Below are 24,332 nucleotides of genomic sequence, written 5' to 3'. Positions count from 1 at the left end.
TCGTCAGAAATTTTTCCTCTAGATTAAAAAAAAGAAAAAAAAAAAAAATAAAGAAAAAAGAAAAAAAAATAAAAGCTCACTTGATAACTTTTCACTTGAATGATTCATTATACAGAAAAAACGTGAATATTTACGAATTCAGAGAAATATGAAAGATTTTAAAATCATAAATAATAATAATAATAATAATAATAATAATAATAATAATAATAATAAAACAATGAACTCTGTTGAATTTAGAGACTATAAAATATTTCCGAGAGAAGTTCATTGGACAAAAAAAAGATTTATTTTCGACACTGGACGTGTTGATAAGAAAGTAATAAACTTATGGTTAACCTAGTATAATTCGTTTCATCGAATAAAATGAAAATACATGAGAATGAAAAAAAAAAAAAAAAGGACGAAGGACGACTCTCTTTATACGAATAATTAAAATCTTATTATATGGTGTAGCGCCGCTCGTTATCTAACCGGTTCCATTCGATGCGGCCATCGCGAGATAAACTTATCCGTCGTGTAAGACCGAGCTCGTAACGAATCAATTACACGCCTGAGATACACACGCGTGGTCATCCGTTTTACGCTATAGTATAATTCGTTCGTTCCAAGTTTTGCGCGTCAAAAGAGAAAGATAGAAATATTTTTCGAGATATTGAAGAGAAGGAAGAATATTGAAAAGAGAGAGAAAGAGAGAGAGAGAGAGAGAGAGAGAGAGAGAGAGAGAGGGAGAAAGAAAGAACAGAAAGAAAGAAAGAAAGGAAAAAAAAAAAATAAATAAATAAATAAACGTCGATGCACGGACAACGTCCTACGATTCGATATTAATCAAAAGGCAACATCGTACAAACTATCGCCGATGAATTATTCGTCGTTATTTTCATTCACTTTATATACATACACATATATCCGTTCTTCCTACGTAGAAGTGGCGACCACGCGCATAAATCCACGACAAATTCTTTCATTTTCTTTCTTTCTTTCTTTTGATTTAATCCAGCATAGACATCGGGTATTGCATTGTAGGAAATCGTATATACGTATGTATGTACGTTGTTACGAATGAATGAGTGTGTGCATGTGTATATGCGAAATAGAGAGAAAGAGAAAGAGAGAGAAAGAGTTGAAAAGGAGCCAAGTACGAAACGATTCTTACTCGATTGCAGTCGAACGATCTCTCGAACGAGCCACTACGATTTACTCGTTTTCTTATCACCATGAAGCATGATCGGCAATCGTCGGTAGCTAATTCATGATTTTCTTTTCTACTTTTATATACGTATATAGTGTAAAGATTTATACGAGAATGGGCATGTAACGTAGATTTTCAGAAGTTGAGAAGGCTCGCTTAATGATGTAAATTCAAATATCGAACATTTTAGTTGTAAACACCTGCGTGTTAATATTTACAAGACACGGCCTAATAAAATGGATCACGATACAACGTACAGAAATTAAAATAAAAATTGAAGAAGAAATGTACGGATAAAAAGAAAAAAAAAAAAAAAGAAAAAAGATAAACAAGAAAAAGAGAGATGGGTATACGTCTAAATTTTGAATTTAGTTTTGTTTAACAAGAACATGGTTAGGTGGTAGAGTGAGAGAGTGAGAGAGAGAGAGAGAGACTAATAAAAATTCGAAAAAGAGAGAGAGATAGAAAGAGAGAAAGAGAGAGAGAGAGAGAGAGTGATAGAGGGAGAGTAAAGGCGGAAAAGGAAAAAGAGGGAAAAGAAGGGACTCTCCGTAAATCTTCCATGCGTGTAACTCATCTGACGAGGAAGCCGCGGTGCTCTCGTTGCGAGGCCGAGTTGTTTATGCTTTCCTGTGCAGCGCTTTCTGAAATATGCAAATCGCGAATTCGCATAATGGCGTTATCGCGGTAGGATGCCGCCGACGGCGACGCCGACCAACGAGATAGCTGAATTCACCCAGAGTGAATTCTTCTTTCTTTCTTTCTCTCCTCTTCTTCTTCTACTTCTTCTTATTCTTCTTCTTCTTCTTCTTCTTCTTCTTCTTCTTCTTCTATTTTAACGTAGTTTACAAACGACGCCATTGGCTACTTCCATGCCTCATTGATTCCTCCGTGAGAAGATACAACGCCATTTTGTATCTTTTCTACGTCTATAAACGAACCACGTTGGATAATTTTCTCATATCATCTGTTCAAAAAAATCATCTATTCGTTTTTCTTTCTTTCAATTTTCTTAATCAATCGTTTAAAATAATAATATTATCCTTTTGGATCGTCATTTTCTTTTGATAAAATTTTAATGTTAAAAATAAATCTTATTCAATCTTATTAGATTATTTTACAAATATCTATTCACTGTTTCGCATAATGAAATGCAATAATGTTGAAAATTTGTATACACGTCCATCGAATTTTTTTTCTTATAATCAATCATATTACTAATCGATTAACAGGTACGTAACGATATCTGCATCGTTTCGTCGATGAACGATAATGGAAAAAAAAAGAATGATTTTTTAAAAAGTTTTTAAAAGTAGAATTATTTCCTTTCGTACAACTAAAGGAAAATAGAGTAAAGCATTTTATTAGGATTTTATTCGAATGCGCTTTTCCACGGTCCGTTCGTAATTTTCCGTCCTTCGTCCTTCGCAGCAACGATGCTTGCACAGCTCCGTCTGAGGGATGGGGGATAAGTTTAAGGGTGAGTTCGGGGTTGAGTCGGCGCCGCACCCCAAGGCACACTCTTCCTCTCCACGCGAGGTCCTTAAACCGGCAGCGTCGAGCTCGACAGCGAGCGCGACACAGGGACGTTAAAATTTAAGATTTCCGTCGACACGCCGTATTCCATAAATTTTATCCGGTTGCCCAATAACCATTTTTCTTTCTCTGAACAAGAATTATCACAGGAAAATCAATTTTATTATATATCATTCGTTCATTCAAATAATTTTCCTCATTTCAATTTTCCCTTTGTTTTCATTTAAATCTATTTAATTTGCTTGTCCATAAAACTATCAATATAAATATTTATCTTTCGTTATAATAATTATCATTAATTGTTAATTATCACATAAGAATGTAACTTTAATCGCGTCTAAGAAATAGCATTTAAATATTACTTTTTGAAATTTCTTCTCGCACAAGTATTTTTAATTAAATTAAATAACTATCTTGGTCGATAAAAAGATCACCGAAGTGATCAATGTCGCCCTCTTTTATCATTTTCTCGAACGAAAATATTTTTCACCCAACTTATCGACTCTTACAGGTGACTGTTTTATCTATATCTTTTCAAATGCGTTATGCTTATTACTGTTACCAACCGATGATAATTTAATAGTAGGAAGTAATAGAATTTTATCTTATTGATCGAAACAATCGTTTATCAGTCGCATTTATCAATTATTATCAGAGTATTATCGTAGAGCATTGTTTTATATTTTTCTGATTAAAAAAATCAAGTAATATTTTAAATTCTACTATATCGACGGAGCAAACTATATAACAACAGTAAAACTTTGTTATACCGATCGGTATTAGTAGATATTTCGTAATAGTAGAGCTCTGTTTTATCGACATAACATTTCTTGCTTATTTGTTTACTTTCTTCCTTTTTTTTTTTTTTATTTCATTTATTTACATATTCAATCCTTTCCGTACGGCGTCCTATTATTGATCTGATTGTTGAGGCGCACTTAAGTTAAACCATTTCGCTATGAATCATTATTGAAATTCCAAATATTGGAATTCCATCATATATTGATTCTATGCAATTATGAATAAAACTTTTCTCTATTATAGATGATACACGTTCTATTCTTACTATATACATATAGTAGATAGTGAACATACTATATATTTTTCACGTAATAGTTGAGGAAAATTTATATAATTTATATAATAGATTGTTAGGAAAAGCAGACGAATAACACCCATTTACCGTCAACAGTTTATTTCTCTATTCTCTTTCTTTTTTTTCCTTTTTTTTTCTTTTTTTTTTTTTTTTTTTTTTTTTTCTTGTAATGCATTATAGGAATGTTAAATAAAACACTTGTTCCCTATATAGTTACATAAAACTCTGCGCAAAAGGATTCATCGAATTTTACAGGTAACGAATACTAAAGGTATAAAACTTCATCCTTAAATGCATTCTTTCATATATAAGACCCTATCGCCTCCAACGAACATCATCGAGATTAGTTTGTTAAGCTCATTTTTATTTCTCTTTATTTTTCTTTTTCTTTTTTTTTTTTTTCTTTTTTATTTTTTTTTTTTTTTTTTTTTTCTTCAATAATATTTCTATACAAATAATTATTACAAATTCCACGTAGAATACCTGTGGAAGATACAACGAAATTTTGTAACGAGCTTGGCTTTATTCTCGACGATGATTTGGCGATTAATATTGTAGAAATCGAAAAGCTTAAAAATTCTTGCTTGAGCAAAAGTTCGGTTCGGCTAAACGCAAAGAAAAATTGACAATCTAAATGATTTTTCTTTTTCTTTTTTTTTTTCTTATCTCTTCGTTATTTTTATTTTTGAAATCGAGCTCGATCAGAAATTTCAGATGAAATCTGTTTATGCACGTTATCCAATAACTTCCACAATTGTTATCATCGTTATCATTAACTCATTATTATTATTATTATTATTATTATTATATTATTATTATATTATTATTATTATATTATTATAATTATTATTATTATTATTATTATTATTATTATTATTATTATTATTATTATCGTTATTACATATTTCGAGCGCATTTTATACGTCACGCTATTTTTTTTATCTTCTCTCAATAATTATTTAATACGATCCATGATGATTCGTCAGATTTGAAAATTATTCCATTTCCATTTTTTACTTTTTCCCTTTTTTCACTTTTTTCATTTTTTTTTCTTTTTTTTTTCTTTTTTTTTTTTTTTTTTACTTTTGATTACGATAAACGTGCGAATAAGTACGATTTTTTTCTTCTTTCCGATCAAATCTTAAGTTCGTAAAAGAATCTTTTTGTTCTTCTTCGGTACGTTTAAATGAACCGAATGAATTAAACGAATTTACATTCTCTCGTTTGCCCGTACAATAACTTTCGTTATAATAACACCTATAAAAATAACGCATCTACACGTTCCCAATTATATCTTTACAGAACTTTACAGGATTCTTGGTGCTCGCCACACGCTGCTACGGAGGAACGACGATTTAAAATTTCACACGTTCTTTTATTATCTCGCGCGAGAAAAGTGAAAGAGATTAAACAAATAGAAAGATAGATAGATAGATAGATAGATAGATATAGATAGATAAATAGAGAGATAACGAGCAACGATGCGAGCGAGTAATACTGTCTGTCTTCTTCTAATTCTTCTTACGAAGATATACAATGTGTTTGATGTCTTCTTATTTGTGTATATATATGTGTGTGTGTGTGTGTGTGTGTGTGTATGCCATTTCCGAGGGAATAATTAACGATGCGAATATTTTCTTTTTTTTTTTTGTTTTGTTTTTGTTTTCCTTTACAATCGTCATTCGTTTCCCTTTTCAGATCAAATTAATGTCATCAATATGAGACCAATGATTATTAGAAACATTAGAGCGAAATAGTAAACTCATTGTTTTCGTCTTTATTTAGATAATTCACGTATCTTTCGTTCGAATTGATCGATCGAATAATTTAAAAATATTGTAATCCTTCTATTTTTTTTTCCTTTGTATTGTTGTTTTCTTATTTCTCGTGGAATAAAATAGACATTCAAAGTTGCTGAATTTTTTGAATGTTCTCTCGAAGATAATAATCCTAAATTTGATTATAATCTTCATTATCATACACATATATATATATATATAAATATATATACACGTCATATTAATGAATCATTTTCTTAAGATTTCATGGAAAATATTTTACAATTCATTTTTCTTTTTGTATCAGACGAAGAAAATTACAATAATTTTATATATTATGTAATAATAAGCTTTACGTACTCGCTCATACGCGCGCGCATACGCACAAACACATACACACACACACACACACACACACACACACATATACACACAATAGGGTTCTATTTTCCTCGATGAATATATTGAAACTATGATATTCAAATGAAAAGAATTAATTCTTATTCTTGATTATCACAGATGACAAATATTTCTTTTTAAATGGTGCATCAAACAACAGGAAGCTCGTGTACTTGTATGTATATATATATATATATATATATATATATATATATATGTATCTGTGTTTGTATTGTATGTGTGTGTGTGTGTTTTTTTTTATGTATACATAGGTACACGCAAATAACGACGGATTATAATAAAAGTTTCTATTTTACAAATATAAAGCTCGAAATAGTTATTACATGTTATTAATGTTAACTATAACGTGATCAATCTTGAAATTATTTTATGCATGTATTTTCATTGTGTGCTGTAATGTGTCTATATATATATATATATATATATATATATATATATATATAATATATATATATATATATCTATATATATATATTTATATATATATATTTATATATATATATACATATACAAAATTATATACAAATAATCTGTATTATACATATTATTCACTTCTATATTTCTTTTACATCATCGATATCTTCGTTACTCGTTGTAACATTAATTTTGTTAATAATTAATGTGTTTCAAATGATCGAATAACAAATTCATCATTGTAATAATTTGTTGAACGTTAATTAAGATATTGACGATGTATATCTAAATATTTAATGTACATCGATATATAAGATCTATACATTCGCATAGCTTTTCTCTCTTTTGTTATTTTCTTTTTCTTAAGTATAATGAAAAGAAAAAAAAAAAGAAAAAAAAAAAAGGAAAAGAAAAGAAAAGGAAAAAAAAATACCTCGCAAATATACACATCATCTGTTTCGTTTTTTTTTCTTTTTCTTTTTTTTTTTTTCTTTTTTTTTTTTTACAATCTCTATTCTACAAATCGAGTTTATAATAATTTTTTAAAGAAGAAAAAAAGAGCACAACTTGCCAATGTTTATGTATATATATATATATATATTTTTTTTTTTATTCTCTTTTCACTTTCTACTCTTTCGGCGTGCTTATCTCATCTAATTATTTATTATTAATAATTTTTTTTTACTTGTTTATTTCTTTCTTTTTTTTTTTCTTTATGTTGCATTTTTCTTCCTTTTATCTCAAGGACCACAAGTTTTTGATACGATTAGATTGTTAAAAAAATTTTTTTACATCTTTTCAAGGATCAATCTTGGATGGAATGGTTATATGTTAGATATTTAATATATATATATATATATATATATATATATATATGTATATATTTATATATATATGTATGTATATTAGTCTTCTCGATGCATCTTCGTTGGGGATGCGGTGGTGCAATTTGTTAAACATTGCACCGTCATTTTCTCAAAAAGAAAATTTCGATCAGTCGAATTATCGTTAACTTAATGGGTGGACAGAGAAAAAAAAAAAAAAAAAAAAAATAAAATAAATCAATCGTCTAATAAATGCTGTGTTGTAATTAGCCATAAACTAATGCGATTGATTATTATAATTATTATTTAAAAAAGAAAGAAAAAAAAAACATCCCAATATTATTTGTACTCGTATTTGGAATTACACGTTGGACGAAGGAAAAAAAAAAAAAAAAAAAGAAAAAAAAGAAAAAGAAAAAAAGAATAATATAAATGGCAAGAAAAATCGTAGGAATGCAATTGCTATTATAATTACTGTTTACTTCTCTTCTTTTCTCTCTCTCTCTCCTCTCTTTTTTTTTTTTTTTAATTTCTTATTTCTTTTTCCAATGAAATTTAATCGATGAAAAAAATACACCTCGTTACCACAGCAGCAAGTGCACGTAACATACACACACCCTTTTCTTTTTGTTTTTTTTTTTTTCTTTTTTCATTCGTTTCGATAAAAATTTGTAGCAAAAATGAGATACATTAATACTGTCTGTATATATATCAAATAGTTATCAACAATATTAAGGATTCGTTTCTACGTAAAGCCACGTTACTTTCGGATATTCTGCGAAGATTACAAAGAGAACAGAGATGGGGGAAAAGACAAAAAAAAAAAAAAAAAAAAAAAAAAAAAATAATCATTAGAGATTAGAAGAAAAAAAAAAAAAAAAGAAAAAAACGATAATAGAAACGCAAAAATGACACGGAAATTATTTAACATTAACGAGATCAGAATTAGTAATTTGTGAGTTATCATCCTTCAATAAAATATTATACACTCTTCGTATTTTTCTTAAAATAACATTTAAACGCGTTCGATGGCCTTTCTCTCTCCTTCCTCATTCTTTTCCTTTTTACATTCATTTATTTATTTATTTATTTTTTTTTATTTTTCTTTTTTTTATTATTTTTTTTTTTTCCTTTTTTTTTCGTTTGTTTTTCTTTCTTTACAAAGCAGTACTTTCTATAGGAGATGTCGGTCTATTAGGTGTACAGCATCTTTCAGGAGTATGACTGATGTCCGGTGTCAATCTACCATCCTTCAATTTGACGAAACCTAAATCAGCAAAAAAATCGCTCTTCATGGTACCAACTGCACTATCGCTGCCAAAACTATCTTGCCTACATAGATCTAAATTTTTATAACACTCAGCATACTCGGCCAAAGCATTGGCTGACAATTTGAATCCGCTATCATAAAGACACTTAGAATTGATGACAGATGTTTTAGGATCGTCCAACATTGCTTGTGTATTTTCTAGACGATGAGATATTATGTAACGTTGCCTTTCATCCGTTCTAGTAGGATCGAATGAAAGATCACATAGTTCACGGTTCTGATAAGTTGTCGTACATCTATCTGTATTAATTTTAGGCTCCATATGTTTTTCATCGTTCGTCGACGTATTACGTAGGAATGGTAGATTGTTCTCTTTGATTTTAGATAAACTACCATATACCGTGAGACTTCCTTGTCTAGATAATATACTACCGACATCAGAAAGTACACTAGCTTGTCTAGATAATCCATTATCCGTATTATTACTTGGAACCAATTCTTTGGCACTTGACACTGATGTCGTTGATTCAATTTGCTTGACGACAACATCAGTCGAAACATTATCCTTCCCTTGAAACGCATTCTTCGTTGTCTCCTTAGTCGGTGATATCCTTGTCCTTCTCAAATAAGAACTACCTGATGACTTGATCGTCTCTCCTGGCGTTGTTGTCTTCTTGAAATCAGTTAAACCAGGACTAACACCGTTTTGACTGTTAGAAGATTTATTTGCCTTGTCGATCGTACCTATTGTCTTTCCTATTTGTCTTAGATACGAGCCAACGATATTCCCTGCATCTGGTATCTTGAATTTTCCATCCTGTTTAGTTTTGTTATTCGATGGTGTACCTAAATTCGATTCGCTGGATTCACCACCACTCATACTTTTGGTATGTACGTTATTATTATTATTATTGTTATTGTTGTTGTTGTTGTTGTTCAGTTTGTACGAACATTTGTTATCGACCTTACAGAATTCAGATGGACCATCGGAGAAACTACAGGGATTTGAATTTCCTACGTATCTTATTTTCTCAAGAGTTGGTACTCGATTTAGATTTAGATATTCGGTCTCATCGAGTTTTACCACGTCCTTTTGTTTACTATTCTGACGTAAATATCGATTATAATCGGTACAATCGTGTGATATTACGATATCAGGCTTCTCTCTTTCCATCGTTTCCTTACATTTCGAATTTTGTCTTGAATATCGATTCGAACACGTTGAACTTTCATTTGGTTTACTATTTTGCCTGGTATATCTTCCTCGAATGTTTATCAATTCGGAACTACGTGGTAATTCCTTCTCCACGCATTCGAATTCTCTTTCCAATGTACTATCGTCACAACCACTCGATCGTTTCTTTTCCTGATGGACTTGACCTTCTTTAATAGGCTTCAATTGCGGAACTAAAGTTTCCGGAGTCGTTGATTCGCTACTGCTCGGACTAGGTCCAGTGTAATGTCTAATGTCAAAATCTAAATCAGGTGGTAAATGTGCTCCCACGGACAAATGCATTGCTAATCCTTCCAACCAAATTTCCATAAGCTCGAAAGGTGGTCTTTTGTCTGGATTTAAATCGCAACAGAGAAAGGCGATCATATAAAACGTTTCCGGACAATTGGCACAAAATTTTTCTTTAAATGCATTTTGATTTAATCCAAAGTCCGAAGATCTTGGTAGATAATCAGGATCAGCTTGTACCCGTCCTATTATCTCGCAAACCACTATTCCAAAACTGAATATATCTACTTTTTCGTCGTACTTGTTACCCTTCATCATTTCAGGTGCCATCCAATATGGATTTCCAACAACGGTATATCTCTTTTTACGTTCTTTCTTCGACGTCTTTGCTTCCCCGTCGGAATGTCTATTGTATTTACGATTATCCGGGGAATTACCGTTTTGTATGATCCTGGCTAAGCCAAAATCTGCCACAACTACGGTCTTGTCTTCTCTTACCAAACAATTGTGGGAATTTAAATCACGATGTATTATATTCATGGAATGTAAATATGCCATACCAGCGGCAATATCTTTTGCAAAAGATGTTCGTTGTTCCCATGGTAATGGTTCGTTGGTATCGTGAAGAAGAGCTCTCAATGTACCACCTGATATGTACTCGGTAACTAAATGTAGTTTTTTGTCTTTGTAAAGAACACCAATGAAACGTAGAACATTATTGTGATGTAACGAACGTAGTACGGCGACCTTAAAATTTAAAGAAGGATTATATTTTTATTATTAAATAATTTTCACCTGTTATATACATATACATATATATATATATATATATATATATGTATATGTATATAATTAATAATTATATATTACTTAAGAAAACAATTACTTCTTTTAAAAAATTCTTTTGAGCATCTTCGTCTACCCTGTACAATTCTTTCAGCACCATAACTTCATTCGTGTCCCTATGAGTGACCTTAAATACTTGACCAAAGAATCCTTTTCCCAGAAGTTCACCTTTAACCAAATCGCTGGCACGAAATATTCTTTGATTTTTTGGCTCTACGCGGAATGATCTGGTTCGACTTAAGTCACACGTAGGATTTGTTGGAGTTGTTCTGTAATAATAATAATTAATAAAATCGTATTAATTAATTTTATTCGTTAATCAAATTAAAAGAATTTTATTCAAATGTTTACCCGTCTAATAAACGCGACATTGAACTGCTACGTTCTTTGTGCATGGGATCTCTCGTCCTTCTCAATTGTCTACTTCGTGTTCCACTGATATAACCCTCGTCACGACGTTTAAAAAGTCTTTCTTTATTTTCTGGACTTGTTCTTGGACTTGAAGTTGTCAATAATGTTGGCGGTGGTGTAGGAAATGTTAAACGACGTGACATTGCATCAGGATCGTGTTCAATGGTCAACTATAAACAATGAATATGTTGTAACAGCAATGTTACAATTATCCAAAGTTTTTTTTTCAGATCTTATAGGAATATATATATATATATATATATATATGTACCTGTAAAACTGTGTCCGAATACTGTATGAGATTTTCTATACTTTCTACTGGCTGATCTTTTACAGGTGTACCATTTACTTCCAATATTCGGTCTCCAATATGTAAAGACATGAGATCACTGGACATATTTAATCTGCAACAATTGATTTTATTTATTATACATATTTGTGGTTTATTATTATTATTATTATTATTATTATTATTATTATTATTATTATTATTATTATTATTCTTATTCTTATTATTATTATTATTATTATTATTATTATTATTATTATTATTATTATTATTATTATTATTATTAAGATAAACGTGGTAGTAAGTACATGCAATATTCTTATGAGCATTCAATTGTTTTATAAGAATACAAAAGTATCAAGTACATTGCTAAATGAACAATTCTGAGAAAGAATGAAACATTTCAAATAAGTTCTTCATTATATTTAGTAATATTTTTAATAACTTCTCATTCTTTAACGCTAACACTCCTTGCATAAAGCGTTAAAATAGAGAAAAGTTTCTAATGATTATTGTTATGCCATTAATATTAGTAAAATTAGTTTTAATTACATATTTGGAAGAAACATATATATATACATATATATATATATATATATATATATGAGATATAAATATATTAAAGCAAGCATTAACAACCCATAATAAGACATAAGATATTTTTTAAATTAATTATTGCACGCCTTAACAAAAAATGTTTTTCTCGTTTAATAATCTTTTAAAAAAAGACAAGATTATTTACCATTATATATAATATCATAATAACTTAACAATTATTAACATGTAACTCTAATAAAACTTTATATACATGTGCATAAAATTATTAAGTACATGTATATCATTCATACGTACGAAATATACAACTAACATAGTATAGAGTTTGAGTATAAAAAAATTGTAATAATATAAATTAATTTTAATTCACATTTGGTGCATGCTTATCTTACATTACAAATTTTACCACAGTGACAATATCTATGAATAAAAAAAAAAAAAAAAAAAGGAAATATCTCTGATTGAAAACTTTACAATTTATATCTAATCATGCATCTAAAATGCGCAATCAATTTACTATACATAGTGCATATTATTATTTGTTATGCTGTACCTATGATTAGAGAAGTGGCAGCATAGCCTAAACAGAACCTCCATCACAGAGGCCAGCAGCTTACTGATCTTTCCACGAACATTTCTCATTAACCTGCATTTTTGTTGAAAGTTATTAAGGGCTGCATATCTTTATAAGTCCTTAAATAACCATAGATTTGTCATGCATGGTTAATTATTACAAAGAAGCAGCAAATCTTATGTATAATTATGTCAAATTAAATATGATATGATTTTTAATTTTACTTATTTACAATTATTTTATCCCAAAAAATATATTGATAAATCGATTGATCATCAATCGAGTATAATAACTTATGTACAATGGGTTCCATGCTGATAACAAAAATATTCTTTCATTTAATAATATTTTCCAATTATTATAATATAGATAAACAACAACATTTATAAATTTATGAATATAATTCAAAGAGAATATGGCATATAAAACATTAAAAACATTTGATGATAATGATTGAAAATAAATATATGTATAAGGTACACTTATATATATATATATATATATACATTATATATATATATATATAATGTAAAAATACTTGATATATAAAAATGAGATAATATAGCAAATGAGAGATAATTAAAAAAAAAAAAAAAGAAAAAGAAAAAGAAGAAAAAAAGAAAAGAAAAGAAAAAAAGAACTGATATATAAGTTGTAGATAAAGCATTGCAGGTTCATCTTAAGATAATGACATAGAATATTAAAAAATGACTGATACTAGGATTTTGGAATAATCGCTTGTATACTTACGCAGAGATACGAAGTAATGCACCACAACTGCGAGGATTAGGAGCTGTATCTAATGTAAGTTTAATTTCTCGTTGCTTATCAGGATTGGTTGTACTTGGAGGTATTTCAACCAATCTAATGCTATGCGGTTTCCTAACAAATGGATGATTAGCTGTTCTGCTAAGCGGTTGCATTTGCCTTTTGTAGCAAACTCCACAATAAAGTTTAGATCTTTCAACAAGCGCATAACTTTCGCCATCCCCAATGAAAGCTCCGCACGAATTACAGGCAAAACATTCTGGATGAAATTTGTGATCACCAGCCAGCATAACTGGTCCAGTAATGATTTGGCCACAACCTTGACAGGCTTCTCCATAAGCAGCCAGATAATCATCTTTACAAAAAAGTAAACCATCTTTCTCAAAATACCAAGAGGAAAGGCCAATGTCGCATACAGAACATCTGTCAAAGATAAAATATCAATGAGAGGATTGTAATATGAACATGAGAAAAAAATTTAACTCACCGAAAACAATCGATGTGCCATTCTTGACTCAATGCCTGTATAAACTCATCCTCATCGATTGCATTAAGACAACCAGCGCATATTAATGTTCCACCATTGTCGCCTCCTCCTGGATCTAAATATCATAGAAAAGAAATTATCAACTAGAATGACATTTATAAATAATTTACACGCTAATAATGTATCTGTTAATTAATAACAAAATTCATTATCCCATATTTATATAACTCTGGGCTTAATAATAGAAGAAGAAATAAGAACAAAAAAATGAATAGAACGGCTTAAAAACATTGTTCATTGATATAACTTTTGATTAATTAATGTTCTTTAAGAAAAACAAAAAAAAAAAGAAAACAAAAAAAAAAGAGAAAAGCTTGCAAGAAGATATTTTTAAAAGTTAAGTATATTTGAAATTATATATGAGTCGTTACATGACTCATATTTAACATAAAATTACGAGCGATAAGTAATTAATCAGATGACAGTTCGTATCTGCTTTATATCTACTCTAATATGAAGACTCAATGCAATGAAATAGTCGTTACAGTGTAAATCTGATTGGTTGGATTCAAAGAAAAGCGTTGATACAATACAATATTACGGGACAACGCATAAATAAAACTATAAATACTAAAGCGTGGGCCAGGAAAGCAGAGAAGGACAGGACGCCCACGCGACATACAGATCATCGAGCATAGAGATACAATTGTTGATTAACTTCCTCCATACTATATATTTTTCTATCGCACTTTCACTTTCATTTCACATTACTCATCTATTCTATTTCGCTCTGGTTAACAAAACGTTTCAATAAATTTTTTCCGAAGTAAAACCTACCATTTGTCGTAACTTCATCCATCACGGCATCTAGAATTGACACACTACTACTCCCACTCCAATATACAACCGTAGAATATTTACGTTATAGAATGTTTTCACTTTAAGGCTGTTCATCAGCCTTTCGCTCGAAGCGTGTGTGACTTCAGCGATAGGTATGGACAAAATATGAACTACAAGCACAAGTGGGTAACGAGTCTATAAGCTTGTTAAATTATACTTTATAGATAGTGTAGAAATGAACTTAATGTTTCGATTTTTATACAAAAAAAAAATAATATATAATATATAAATATAGTAGTCATCTGTTTTATCAACCTTCGGTGAAAAAAATTTCTATTTTACCGAACGTTGGCGAAGTAGTTATCTGTTTTATCGACCGCCTGTAAAAATTTATTAAAACATATGAAAGAAGTCCCCTACCGTATACATTGTTTAAATGTCAGTGAAATAAATTACGTTTTTAATCGATTAATGTATCGAGATTTAATCGATTTCAGGTTTATTTTCTAATTAGTTTACTATTCTGTCGATAGATGGCGATTCTATTGAAAAGCTTATCAATAAGCATTATCTTATGAGTTAGTTGTAATAATCGTTTCCAGTGTGTTCGTTGAATTTAATTCTAAGTATGGAAGTGTTAAAAGAAATAGCTAATTTTCTAAACGAAAATACTCGTTTAGATCTAAAAGCTGTTGCATTGCAAAATGTATTAAGTATGTATTATCACTTTCTTCCAAAATTAATTTTATTTGATTCGTAAAACTTATAGGTTATGTTTGTCATAGCATACATTGATTTATTATTTCAAATGTAGATATCACAGGCAGCAAGGAGGGTCGTGAGCTCTTATTTGGTTCTTTAGATATATTAAGACAACTCGTTATACTTATGCAAGATAATGCAATGGCAATAGCAAAAGATGCAGCTTTATCGGCTATAAATATAAGTGCGGATGAAGCAGGAGCTAATGCTTTCTTAACAATATCTGAATCTATGCGACAGGACGAGGAACAAAAATATAATCTCAACTTAGTAAAAGTTTGTATCAGGTATAGATATTAATAAATAGTTTTTTTTTTTTTTTTTTTTTTTTTTATTAATTTGCCCTTTATCTTATAACTTTTAAAATTATTATTTTTGTCCAGCTGTATAATGGATAAAAATAACATATTAGCAGATCCATGTTGTATGATACTTTCCAATATGACAAGGCCTAGATATTTGGTAGACAGAGTCATAACACTTATTGAAGAAAGTGATTATGCATGGGACTCCATCGTAGCAGCATTTACTGCAAAGAAATATAATGTTACAGGAGCTAATTTGCATTACTTAGGGCCTGTATTTAGTAATCTTACTCAATCTCCCTCTGTAAGGAAGTATGTTAAATGTAATCAAATATTATATGTTATAATTTTTTTTTCTTTTTTTATAATTCTACAGTATTTTTATATTATTATCTAGATATATAATGGATAGGAAACGAAATGTTATCCAGCGTCTCCTCCCTTTCACAGAATATTCAGATAGTACAGTAAGGAGAGGCGGTATTATTGGAACTTTAAAAAATTGTTGCTTCGATGTGGAAAATCATGAATGGTTATTAAGCGAGGATATAGATATTTTGTCATATTTATTATTACCTCTTGCTGGACCAGAAGAATTTGACGATAAAGATAATGAAAAGTTACCAATTGATCTGCAATACTTACCCGAAACGAAGGAACGAGAATCAGATCCAGATATTAGGTATAATTATATCTCTGATAAGTATATAAATGTGGACATATTTAAAAATTTTTTTTAATTATTTCAGAATAATGTTACTAGAAGCTTTAGAACAATTGTGTGCTACAAAAAGAGGAAGGGAAATTTTAAGAGAAAAAAACACTTATATTATTTTAAGAGAATTGCACAAATCAGAGAAATGCAAGGAAGTTCTTCTTGCTTGTGAAAATGTTGTTGACATCTTAATTAGGTATATTTTATATCATTTGTATGAGTTTTTCTTTTTTTTTTTCCTTTTTAGACATTATAATCATCGCATTTTTTTTTTTTTTTTTTTTTTTTTTTTTGATATGCCAGAACTGAAGAAGAAATAGGTTTGGATAATATAAAAGAGGTAGACGTTCCAATGGAATACAAGGACAAATTTCAAAAAATGGATGAAGAATTTATCAAAAATACTTGAGAAATACTAGTTTTATAAGATGTCTGATATCTTGTTAAATATTTCTTTATGAACATAGCTCAAGTCATATATATATATATATATATGTGCGTTACATATATATATATGTGTGTGGACACAAATATAACTTGCGCTTGATAATAAAATAATGCGGTAATATATTTAAAAAATGTATTCACGAAGGATATGTATACATGATCCACGATATTGCACTGTTCCCTTAGTTTACTAACTTAAGCCATTCAGGTTCAAAGTAGCAAAAGCATTAATAATATCGATCTCGTTCTTTCGAAGATATTATTATTTAATATCTGGAAAGAATCAAGGACTTATAGATTATAAGAGAATATATTTTAATATGGTATTACTTGTTTTTCATTAATTAAATTTGCAACAGGTACCATTCTTATGGAACTTACATGCGATACGTTATTTTCTTCTTTTTCTTTATATTAGAAATCAAGAAATAAACTATCATCGACTAAAATATGCTCATGTTACTTTACTAAACTTGAATTAGCTATGTAGCTTTGAGATCAAGTTTTGATATAAAACTGTCATTGACAGATCAGGAAACATTACCATCAAGGTAAATATCCTAAACCAGCTTCCAAACTGATGGAACTTTTGATACTAGATGCGTTACTAGCTCTCCTACAAATCTTATTAGAATCTGATCCAAAGACAGCAGCAATTTCAGCACTTTTTTTTATCGAGAGTGCTTCATGATGAGCGTCAGGTCTAACGTTACCATGAGAGAAACATTTCTTCTCTCGTTCTGCCCCTCCAACGTAGACCAAACGACCTTGAGTATCTCTAGCACTTACAACCAACACCTTCTCGCTATCGGATGATTGCTGGGATTTTCTTCCTGGACTGAAGAGATCATAATCCAATGCTAAATTGTCCGAACTACCACAAACCGGAGAGGATTGAATCTGAGGATGAAAATAAAGAAAAAAGGAAGTACTTAGCAGTTGCAAGTAGAAAATTAAAATGATTTTCATTTGGACAAGAGGATCTTTATAAATCACCTTCAATAATTCAGAGTTATGTGAAGAAGTATGACTCCTAGAGGTTTTTGACGATGTTATTCTATCGGGACTTCCACCTCTACTTAAGGTACTCTCCGACGGCACAATACCTTTTTGTCTCAATTGTTCCAGGATGTTGGATCGTACAGGTGTCCTTCCGCAATAACATTTGTTGCTTTCCGAGCAACTGTCCGTGTCGCAAGCACACACAACTGTATTTGGGACGATAGGTTCTACGAGTTGTCTTCTGGACAGGGAACAATAACATTTATCCGCTGAGATACAGGTGCAGGATTCGGAATCGTAGCTGCATTCGCTGCAACTTACGTAACCACTGCTGCTTCTGTTTGCAGCTGCCCCAGCATTGCGACTAGCTCGTTTACCTGAAGAAAATTTATCGATGTCATTCGATCGACGAATTTCTATTGGCAATCTGTGTTAACATCATTTTACGTACACGTGTCACTGTCCTCCGAAGTTGTATGACACTGTCCATGCTTGTTCATTCTCCAGGACGATCGTCTCTTTCCGTGCCTATTGGCCAAGACACGATTTCGATGATTATTCCTAGCATCGCAAGATGAACTGCTTCCAAAACTATCATTCAATCTTCTAGCAGGAAATATAACCGATGTGAATTCGGTTGGTCCACCTTTTAATCTCGAGACGGATCTCTTGATAGCACGTCCTAATAGACAAGGTCGACGAGTCGATCGTCTTCTTTGTGGTCTACGTCGTCTTCTCATTATACTAGCAGATCTTTGATAGAGTTCGTCTTGTGTCAAGGTAGCAGCGAGTTTTAATAAAAATTCTTTGTATAGTGGCTTGAGATCGTTAAATGACATACCTTCTGGATCTGAAAATAATATAATTTAGATGATTATCATTGTTATTATTTGTTAATAATATTGTAATGATCATTTTATTTCTTACCTATAATAGCTGCCAAAATGTCGTCGACGCTGGTCAAACCTTCCTGATTTCTAAATTCATCGAAGAGTTCAGTAAATCCCAAAGGAGTTCCACCTTTCATATTGTTTACTCTTCTGGTACTTCCAGGTTTTAGAAAACTCGCTCTTCTTGGTAATTCCACTCTAGTCATTAAATCTCCTCTCTCTACGTCTAAATCACTTTGTGATCTCTTCAGTCTAGTCTCTTGAACAATTTTCTTAGTACTTTCAGATCTACCAACTGGTGGCTCACTACCAGCTCTACTTCTTCTTCTAACTCGAGGCTGACTGTACTCTGATATCTTCGGTTCAGTTTCTGAGTCATTAGAACCTATCTTCTTCAAGGGTTTATCCATGGTAACAACTCTACAGAGTTTTGTACCAGAGGATTTTTCTTTGTTTCTAGAACAGTGTTTTTCCTGAGGAATCTTTTTATAATCTTCATAGACATCATTTTTACGATTTCTCGAAAAGAATACTTCTCCTTGCTTCTCCTGAGAACTGTGAACGTGTCCACGATCCATCTTCTTATTACCAGGAACATAAATATCTTCTTGACCAAGACTATAGATCTTTTCCGCATCTCTGAAGTGTTCCTCATAGATCTTTTGTCGATCATTCTTCTTCGTGCTTTCCATATAAATCGGATTCTTCGTGTTCGATGGTTTATCGATTCTATCGTAAATAGGAAAACAATCTGATTTTTTAGAATAAGATTCCTTTGTATTTTCAATGTTAAAATGTCTTCGAGAAAAATCGTAAGATCCGTAATTCTTTTCGCTTGAAAGAAGAGCTTCGTCTTTTCGCGCTGGCAAGTAAATAGATCTCGAGTTAGTATCGAAATCATTGCTTCTTCTGGATGATAATAATTTTTCATAAATGTTAGATTGGACTCCGTAAATACTACTGTTAGTTTTATCATCGTAGATCTTATCCATACGACTAGTTGGCCGATCAATCTCGATTTTTTCCGTTTGTTGAATATTTTTGGAATTTTTAATATCATCTTTCTTTTCAAATTGTTCCAAATTCTTTTGTATAAGGCTTACTGGCTTGTCCGGTTTAACGGGTTCCCTTCTTCTACCTCTAGCTTCGAGTATATCTTCAGCTTGTACGTCCGATATCGTTTTCTTTTTTCTTCTCGGTGCTTTTTGGACACCAACAGATTTGTTATTACTCTCATCTTCGGTAGCTGAATTCGAAATGGAATTCTTTTTTGACCTCGGTGGTCTTACCGGATGAGGTGGAACGTTTGGTTTAGGTGGTGGTGGTGTCAATAAATTGCTCTTGTTACTTGGACTGACTTCTCGAATGCTAGAAACTACCGAAGCCAAGCTAACGCAGCCCAAACCGTTAGTATGTCTAGGTCTTCTTCGATTTCCATCAAGATCAGCTAATAATGCTCTATACAAGGTAGCCGCAGCAGCAACTGCATCTTCTTCCGTTTGACAAGCAAATGCATGACATTCTAACAATCTTGCTGCTCCTGCACGTCTCATGACTACAGCAAAGATAGGTGGATAAACCTCAACGTCACTTTTCAAACCACGCATTGTCCTATAAAATAGAATTTTATTTAAATACCAGTTTCCTTAAATGGAAGCCAAGAGTTTAATGCGTGTATTTGTGTGCACGCGTACATATGTTTTTATAAGAACTAGGATAGCAGTAAGTGTTCAAGAGTATGAATCAAAGTGTCCATAGTATTGAGACTCTTCCACCAGTTAATAATGTGTACATGAATTGAAGAGAATTTTTAATCAATTAATCCAATCTCTTACATCAGACCTGTTCAAGAATATGGCTTATACGATAAGTATTAGACATCATGAATATCTAATCGCTAGATTTGGAATCATCGTTCTTAAGTTTCTAATATAAATTTACCTGTAGAGATCAGCGTGTTTGTCATCGGTTCCTTGGCCTTGATCAGGATCTCCAACCAGTGGCAGAAAAGCGTAATGCGACTCGCCCGACTGAATCTTCCTACATCGAAGTCTCAATGCACTCCAAACAGCTATTCTACGAAAAGGATTATTCTTCTCACAGGTCTCACCTGTTCGAAAGGTCAGTCCACGTCTAGATACTTCTAATTCTGCTTGAATTGATCCATCGATTCTCTCTAAAAGCTGACGAAGAGGTTCTTGAAGACCACGAATGCTTGCTACTCGACCACCAACTGGAGCAGCACCCATGTACTTCACCTGATCGATAAAAAGGTCAATTTTAGAATGTTATAATTTGTAAATTTAAATTTATTCGATTTGAATTTCAAATGATATATTATCAGGTAACGAGATCGATCAAAAAAAAAAAAAATAAATAAATAAATAAAAGAGTCTCTAGGAACTCGCAACTAGATTTTATTTAATATAGAAGTAATCTGCACGTCAGTTAAATGAAAAATTTTTCCAAAGAGATACGAAGGAGTTTAAGTTAGTTCGTCACGCTTCGTGAATCGTGAACGGAATGAAAGTGACGATTAAAAATTCCGGGAGCATATTTGGTATGCCAAGGAAAGTCCCTTTGTTTATTTTTTTTTCCTTTTCTTTTTTCTTTCTTCCCTTTTTTCTTTTTTATTCCTTTCCCGTAGCTTCCTCCATTTTGCTTAGAAAAAGATAAAAGATCAGGATTATCGCAAAACCATGATGATTCTATCAAACGTAGTAGTACGAATTATTTCAAACTTTCTTTTTCAATTTCTGCGAGATATCTCGAGAATATTTTCTCTGGAAAATCGTTTTCTAACGCGTAACTGGCCGCGACTAATTAAACGATGATCTAATTAGTGAAACTCTTCTTAACGTGTACAAATCTATTTGAGTTTTATTTTCTAACATTTGGATTATATATTTCATTTCAACTAAAAGAATCTCTTTTGTATCTCTAGAGAGTGAAACTTGACAGTGGTATACTTGATGATTGGTGTTTAACGTGAATGAAAATTTCATGATTCTTTCAACATACCTACGTTTGCGTTGTGTATAAAAGTAGCACATGGAGTAGAATCGACGTTTATATATATATATATATATATACATATATATGAATCTATATAGTCATGGCGCGGTATTAATTATCCACTCATTGTAGAGAAGAAAGTTAATTTTCCCGATCAACTCAATTATTAGGCATTATCCTTTCTTTTATAATAAATTCTCTTCTGTATCTTTTGATCTTTTTTATTTTTAAGAAAATGTTATCGTGACTTGAATTCATTTTAATAGTTTTACATGACTGAGCATGGATGGAAATTAAAAGATAAGAGATTCGAATGAAATTTTGAAAAAAAAAAAAAAAAGAATAAAGAATTTAAAAAAATAAAGAAATAAAGAAATAAAAAAATAAAAGAGAAAAAGCTACCGGCAATATTGCAGCCGCACATTCCCCTGGTGTTCCGCTTTCAGCTTCCACGGAAGCAAACATCGCCTCGATTCTTGCTTGGACTGCACTATTTACTCTCTTTTGCTCTTCGAAACTTTGATCTTCACAATGAATCGACGTTACCGTTGAGACACCGGCGTACCAACCACCGATAGTCGAACTGCAGATGGATCTAAAAGATCAAATGAATTTTATGATTTATGACAATTGGATTGACCAAAGGACCGTTCAATTTTGGAAGAAAATGATAACAAACATGATAATAAGCTGATCAACTTGATGGATTTTAATTCTCATTTATTTTACCTGCAATCCTCAAAGAGAGCATCAATTCTAGCTTTGCTTCGAAGTGAACATTCCGATGGTGGCCCAACCAATCGGAATCCATCCCCGTAACAGGACAATCCAGCAACAGACATCTTTCTTTCCACTTTTGAAGACGTATCATCGATAGAAATCAATATTTAGAGTTTCATCTAAATATCCTTAACTTCATACCGATGGATTATCTTCCAATCTAAAAATAAATTGATAAAAAATATTATTTCAAGAATTATCACATACTTATGACTAAGTTAAAGAAATGTTAAGATATATCTGATATTCCTTTTTCATTTTTTTTTCTCTCTTCATGGTAGATGCCGTCGCCTCGTCAAGAAGGCGTTAAATTTATGCGAGTAGTTATCTGCTACGAAAATAATTAGAGCCGAATGTAAGGCACAAAACGAGATGAGGAATTTTGATAAGTAGTTCGTTCTGCGACTTAGAGGAGAGTTGTGTGAAGGGTATGAGGCTAGGTTTAACGGTCTCTACGAGTAAAAGTACCGAGAGCGAGATCAAGTCTTTGTGTGCGTGTATGTGTGTGTGTATATATATATATATATATATATATATATATATATATATATATGTATGTATGTGTGTGTGTGTGCGTGCTATATATATTTCATGATTTCAAGGGAAAGCTACTAAAGTTTTGTGTTACAATCGAGTAACATTTAGTTCAGTCATAAAGCACATATTAGATCGCGTTAGGAATTATTTTTCTAACATGATAATTATTAAGTTTAATAAGTGGGTAGGTAAGAGATACGCAGTGATCTGATTAAAAGGTAACATGAACTCTTTACAATTTTAATATCATTCTTTTTCGATCAGTACCGGAAATTTTCAACGCATTCCAATCTTCTTCTCTCATATACTTATTTTTTTTCCTTGTCCTTTCTAAAAAAAAATGGAAAAAAAAAAAAGAAAAAAAAAAGAAATTTAATTTGTAAGATTTCGTCTGATCAGGAAACACTTGATACAACTCGAAAGGAAGATTTACAGTTACGTATCGAGTCGAAAATTCTTTAAATTAGCTGCTTTTTGATGAGAGAGAGTGAGAGAGAGAGGATCAACATCTGTCGAATAACTGTCTCCATCTATATATCTCTTATTAGTCTTTAGATACTATAGCTTCAGGTACATACATATATGCATATAGTATATGCAAGTATATGTAACACATATATACAGAGAAATTAATAAAAGTATAAAAAAAAAATGGCACACGCTTTCCGTGTGTTCCACGTGCCCAGTACGTTCGTATCTACGTGACGGAAGCGATTATTGAAAAATGGAAGATTACGAGGATAATTGGAATCTTGGATAGGACATGTTACAGCCGAGAAAACCGTTCGTATGATCATACAACACGATTACCGAGTTCCAACGCTAAACGAATCTAGAGAAAAGCAGACGCCTCGTGCCGAGTATATTATAAGTTAATTGCCATACTTAGCATCTTATTTCTCTCATTTTTACAATAAACGCGATGATAGAATCCTTGTTACTCATCTTCGCGTATTAACAAACTTCATGTTCGTTTTCCTTTTTTTCTTTCCTATTTTTTTTTAAGGATAATGAATTCACTAACTGACCGAGTTTTTAATTCCGTGAACGTCACGATAGAAAAAAATTCATCGTTCTAAAGGAAACATATCATTGATTAATATTGATGATTATTCAT

The 24,332-nt window shown here is 31.2% G+C and overlaps 4 protein-coding genes across 9 annotated transcripts in view; 1 reads left to right on the top strand and 3 right to left on the bottom strand.

The window, feature by feature from the left end:
- Positions 1-7,325: 7,325 nt before the first annotated feature.
- On the bottom strand, positions 7,326-14,837 carry LIMK1 (LIM domain kinase 1). Of its 2 annotated transcripts, XM_035872349.2 has the most exons (8): positions 14,760-14,837; positions 13,923-14,037; positions 13,418-13,858; positions 12,647-12,739; positions 11,521-11,653; positions 11,190-11,419; positions 10,879-11,107; positions 7,326-10,739 (listed from the first exon to the last, which is right to left on the bottom strand). In XM_035872349.2, the coding sequence occupies exons 1-8, from the start codon at positions 14,779-14,781 to the stop codon at positions 8,418-8,420; spliced, it is 3,585 nt and encodes a 1,194-aa protein (XP_035728242.2). In that variant the 5' UTR covers positions 14,782-14,837; the 3' UTR covers positions 7,326-8,417. The 2 variants fall into 2 exon arrangements, with proteins under 2 accessions (XP_035728242.2, XP_035728245.2); XM_035872352.2 differs by lacking the exon at positions 12,647-12,739.
- A 477-nt stretch (positions 14,838-15,314) lies between these two features.
- On the top strand, positions 15,315-17,101 carry LOC118444261 (co-chaperone protein HGH1 homolog). 2 transcript variants are annotated; one of them, XM_035872368.2, is made up of 6 exons: positions 15,315-15,475; positions 15,577-15,811; positions 15,908-16,141; positions 16,227-16,511; positions 16,579-16,740; positions 16,848-17,101. In XM_035872368.2, exons 1-6 carry the CDS (start codon positions 15,391-15,393, stop codon positions 16,951-16,953), a joined length of 1,107 nt encoding a protein of 368 aa, XP_035728261.2. In that variant the 5' UTR covers positions 15,315-15,390; the 3' UTR covers positions 16,954-17,101. The 2 variants fall into 2 exon arrangements, with proteins under 2 accessions (XP_035728261.2, XP_085517267.1); XM_085661141.1 differs by having other exon boundaries at positions 15,333-15,475; positions 15,548-15,811.
- A 50-nt stretch (positions 17,102-17,151) lies between these two features.
- Positions 17,152-24,332, bottom strand: part of LOC118444255 (uncharacterized) — a 19,666-nt gene continuing 12,485 nt past the window's right edge. For all 4 annotated transcript variants that reach the window (XM_085661136.1, XM_085661138.1, XM_085661139.1 and 1 more), the window contains exons 2-8: positions 22,628-22,838; positions 22,301-22,493; positions 20,825-21,141; positions 18,921-20,494; positions 18,445-18,843; positions 17,988-18,370; positions 17,152-17,891 (exon numbers count right to left, since the gene is read on the bottom strand). In XM_085661136.1, the coding sequence (XP_085517262.1) occupies positions 17,538-17,891; positions 17,988-18,370; positions 18,445-18,843; positions 18,921-20,494; positions 20,825-21,141; positions 22,301-22,493; positions 22,628-22,740 (3,333 nt within the window). In that variant the 5' untranslated portion in view covers positions 22,741-22,838 and the 3' untranslated portion in view covers positions 17,152-17,537. The remainder of the gene's footprint in view (positions 17,892-17,987; positions 18,371-18,444; positions 18,844-18,920; positions 20,495-20,824; positions 21,142-22,300; positions 22,494-22,627; positions 22,839-24,332) is intronic.
- Positions 22,820-24,332, bottom strand: part of LOC118444259 (uncharacterized) — a 13,898-nt gene continuing 12,385 nt past the window's right edge. Inside the window, exon 2 of the mRNA XM_085661140.1 lies at positions 22,820-22,838. The gene's annotated coding sequence lies outside the window, so the exon portion shown is untranslated. The remainder of the gene's footprint in view (positions 22,839-24,332) is intronic.

The sequence above is a fragment of the Vespa mandarinia genome, chromosome 13 (assembly GCF_050613455.1).
Source record: "Vespa mandarinia isolate Hongniang chromosome 13, ASM5061345v1, whole genome shotgun sequence".
NCBI lineage: Eukaryota > Metazoa > Arthropoda > Insecta > Hymenoptera > Vespidae > Vespa > Vespa mandarinia.
Note: the sequence above shows the minus strand (reverse complement) of the source record. Positions and strands in the feature narration are given on the sequence as shown.

Excerpts from the sequence above, each read along its gene's own strand:
- LIMK1 (XM_035872349.2), bottom strand. The coding sequence starts at position 14,781 with ATGGATGAAGTTACGACAAATG. Across the intron at positions 11,654-12,646 it reads TGCCACTTCTCTAATCATAG|ATTAAATATGTCCAGTGATC; the intron begins GTACAGCATAAC and ends CAATTGTTGCAG. Across the intron at positions 10,740-10,878 it reads AAAAGAATTTTTTAAAAGAA|GTCGCCGTACTACGTTCGTT; the intron begins GTAATTGTTTTC and ends TTAAATTTTAAG.
- LOC118444261 (XM_035872368.2), top strand. The coding sequence starts at position 15,391 with ATGGAAGTGTTAAAAGAAATAGCTAATTTTCTAAACGAAAATACTCGT. Across the intron at positions 15,476-15,576 it reads TGCATTGCAAAATGTATTAA|ATATCACAGGCAGCAAGGAG; the intron begins GTATGTATTATC and ends TTTCAAATGTAG. Across the intron at positions 15,812-15,907 it reads TTAGTAAAAGTTTGTATCAG|CTGTATAATGGATAAAAATA; the intron begins GTATAGATATTA and ends ATTTTTGTCCAG.